Consider the following 1,407-nt stretch of genomic DNA (forward strand, 5'->3'; position numbering starts at 1 on the left):
GTCAGGCGACTCCCCCACACATCGACATTGGCTGGATTCGTGTTTCCTTTGTTGGACAGGCATGGTCCTGTAATTTTGTGAATGGGCGAGAGGTGGGAGTGTACACCATTCTGTTCAAAAAGGTTCTGGCTTCAGTTATGAAGGAATTTCTGAAAGGAAATGGGACAGAGAGATGGAGAGAAGGGAAAAGGTTTCAGCAGATGACTTGGAAGTGAGTCGTTGTGAAATGTCTCCTTTATTTGTGAACATTGCTAAATGTGTTGACTCTATTTCAATTCCTTTACATATCATTCCCATTTATGAGTAACGATGTGTGTTTATGTGTGTGTGTGTGTGTGTGTTGACAATTGGACCTACTCTGATTTCAACATCACACAGTTGGATGTGGGGTGGGGAGGTCCCAATTCCCAGCCAAGATCCCTGACTTGTTTGCTCAAACATCGAGGTGTCCCTGAACCTCTCCAGAGCAGGGGTATAAATGGGATCACACAAACCAAAGCCACATCACAGAAAAGCTCAAAGATCGGACAAGCCAAGTCGAGATGGGCAGTGGTCAGATGAAAACCCGACTGGTCCTGGTCACTCTGATGCTGCTGGTCTTCATTGAGATGAGCCAGTGCCTCACAATGTCCAAGGTGAGCAAAGATACGACATTCTCTGTTGTTGTATTTATAACGTTCATAACTGAATAAATCACCCAGAAAGACCAGCTGCTAGGCAATAGGGTGTTATGTGTTCATGATTTAAAACTTGTCTCTGTTTCAATTTGGAGTCTTTATCTTCTGTTTGTTTCCTTGTTTGTCTCCTTTGTATTTTCACACTTCAAATCCCCCATCTCTGTACACTCCTCCAGCCCCTACAACCCTACGTATCTCTGCACCCTCCTCCAGCCCCGTCACCCCTCCCAATCTGTGTAACCCCCTCAAGTCCCCAACACCGCTCCCATTCTCTGTCACCCCTTCCAACCCTTACATCCCCTCCCTATCTCTGAGACTTCTTCCAGTCCCTACATCACTCCCTATCTCTGTGACTTCGTCCAGTCCCTGCACCCCTCCCTATCTCTGTAACCATCTCTTGCTCCGACATTTCGGTCCCTAAAACATTTTTGACCTTTCTTTCTCCCGAACCTGTTTTTTCCTTTCAGCTCTCAGTCTGCTACAATGTGTGTTGATAATTTCTCTCCTGTTACAGATTGAGAATGGGCAAGATTCCCTGATGACTGAGAATTCGCAGGCCTCTCAGGGTGAGGTAAGTTGAAAGTAATTCTGTATTTTCAACTGCCTCCCTGCCTGCATTTCTGCAGGATGTGTCTCAATTTCCATCTATGTGCAGTTCGCAGAAGTAGGCCATTCAGCCCATCAATCTGCTCCAGCATTCAATGACATCACGGCTGATCTGATCATCCTC

The 1,407-nt window shown here is 46.1% G+C and overlaps 1 protein-coding gene across 1 annotated transcript in view; it reads left to right on the forward strand.

Moving 5' to 3' along the window:
• Positions 1 to 478: 478 nt before the first annotated feature.
• Positions 479 to 1,407, forward strand: part of LOC125481064 (hepcidin-like) — a 2,526-nt gene continuing 1,597 nt past the window's right edge. Inside the window, exons 1-2 of the mRNA XM_048592180.1 lie at positions 479 to 635; positions 1,192 to 1,248. Of these exons, the coding sequence (XP_048448137.1) occupies positions 543 to 635; positions 1,192 to 1,248 (150 nt within the window). The 5' untranslated portion in view covers positions 479 to 542. The remainder of the gene's footprint in view (positions 636 to 1,191; positions 1,249 to 1,407) is intronic.

The sequence above is a fragment of the Rhincodon typus genome, unplaced genomic scaffold (assembly GCF_021869965.1).
Source record: "Rhincodon typus isolate 14 unplaced genomic scaffold, sRhiTyp1.1 hic_rhity00000756, whole genome shotgun sequence".
NCBI classification, from domain to species: Eukaryota; Metazoa; Chordata; class Chondrichthyes; order Orectolobiformes; family Rhincodontidae; genus Rhincodon; species Rhincodon typus.